General features: G+C 39.3%; 1 protein-coding gene across 1 annotated transcript in view; it reads left to right on the forward strand.

The window, feature by feature from the left end:
- Positions 1-571: 571 nt before the first annotated feature.
- lft1 (lefty1) overlaps positions 572-1,536 on the forward strand; it is a 2,914-nt gene continuing 1,949 nt past the window's right edge. Inside the window, exon 1 of the mRNA XM_008398181.2 lies at positions 572-1,129. Coding sequence (XP_008396403.2) covers positions 868-1,129 — 262 coding nt within the window. The 5' untranslated portion in view covers positions 572-867. The remainder of the gene's footprint in view (positions 1,130-1,536) is intronic.

The following is a 1,536-nucleotide window of genomic DNA, read 5'->3' on the forward strand; positions in this document are numbered from 1 at the left end:
TAAATAAAATAGTTTAAAATAAATATCTGAGAAAGTGAACCAAAAAAGATAAAAGAACAAAAAATAATTAGCTAATTACCGCTTTTGTTACTGTTTGAGAGGGAGAAGGGAGAAGTGAACGCTTCTTTAATACGACCCCCTTTATATCAGTGTAATACATCACTTAATGATCAGAAACGTGTCATTAAAAACATATTGTGGTGTTCATATGCCTGCTAAAGAACCAACAAATAAATAACATTACATAAAACAAAATTGTTACAAACTGACTGTCATAGCAGGACAAGCAAATTCACTGACCAATAATAATACTCAGATAATTATATGTCTATGTATAGTAAGAGGGTAAAAACATATTTTCAGAGTAAAAATATTCTAGTTGTAAGAGCTGTGGTGGTTAAAATGAGGTGCAACGGCCCAAATGAATGAATTCTGCCTGGGAGCGCCTCTGTCATTTTTAAAAATCTTCAAACAGGTAACCCAGGAGCTATGTTTTTATAACAATCCCACAAAATGCACGGAATATTTTAAGTAGCTCTTTTGTTTCCAGGATAAATGTCGTTTATGGAGGTTAAACATATTTTTAGAGCAGCTCTGGTGAATACACGCCTCCACATTGTGGATGGCACTCCAGTCTAGCTAATGGTCTCTGTTTGAAGTATGGCCACTTAGATATCCTGTTTAAGATGGGGCTGTATTGTCGCACCTTTGTTCTGATAAGATGGGGCCCCCGCCCCCATCGACAAAGTGCGAACCGACTGGGAGGGCCGCGGCGATATAAAGGGGGGCCGGTGAAGTGTCACGGACACGCCGTGCTTCTGTTCAGTGACTTGTGCTTTGGTGTCACGCTGTCTAAAAAGTCTCATCATGGATTTCCTCCGCGCTTTTTGCGTCCTGTTCCTGGTTCCCAGCGGCGCGTTTACGCATGAGGATATAAAGGACGCGCTGCTGCAAAAGCTCGGCCTGGACGAAGTTCCCAAAATCCAAAAGAGGGACCTGGAGAATCTGATCGTTCCGGCGCACATCAAGAACAAGTACCTCTCCATGCTGAAGACGCACCACAGCCGGAGGAGACGCAGATCTCTGCCCAGCCTGGTGGGCATCCTGAGGGGGGTTCCAGGCAATGCAGGTAACGCACAACGAGTGGATGTTTAAAAAAAAAAAAAAAAAAGTAATTTAGTTAAATACATTAACTGTGATTCTTGTGCGTAATTGTGCGCAAATTACTCATTTTTGGCAACAGGGGTGGAACTATAAAAATAGAGACAAGAAAAAAAAAAACAAGTTACGAGAATAAAGTCGTACAAGAATGAAGTAATAATATTACCAGAATAAAGTCGTACGAGAATAGTTTAAATAATACGAGAATAAAGTCGTAGTATTAGCAGAGCTACTTCATTCTCAAAATATTGAGTTTATTCTCATATTATTACGACTTTATCCTCGTGATATTATGACTTTATTTTCATAATGCTGTGTTTATTCTCTTAAGAGTATGACTTTTTCTCCATTATTCTCATAATGTAACTTACGGAT

Source organism: Poecilia reticulata, linkage group LG21 (assembly GCF_000633615.1).
Source record: "Poecilia reticulata strain Guanapo linkage group LG21, Guppy_female_1.0+MT, whole genome shotgun sequence".
In the NCBI taxonomy this organism is placed as follows: domain Eukaryota; kingdom Metazoa; phylum Chordata; class Actinopteri; order Cyprinodontiformes; family Poeciliidae; genus Poecilia; species Poecilia reticulata.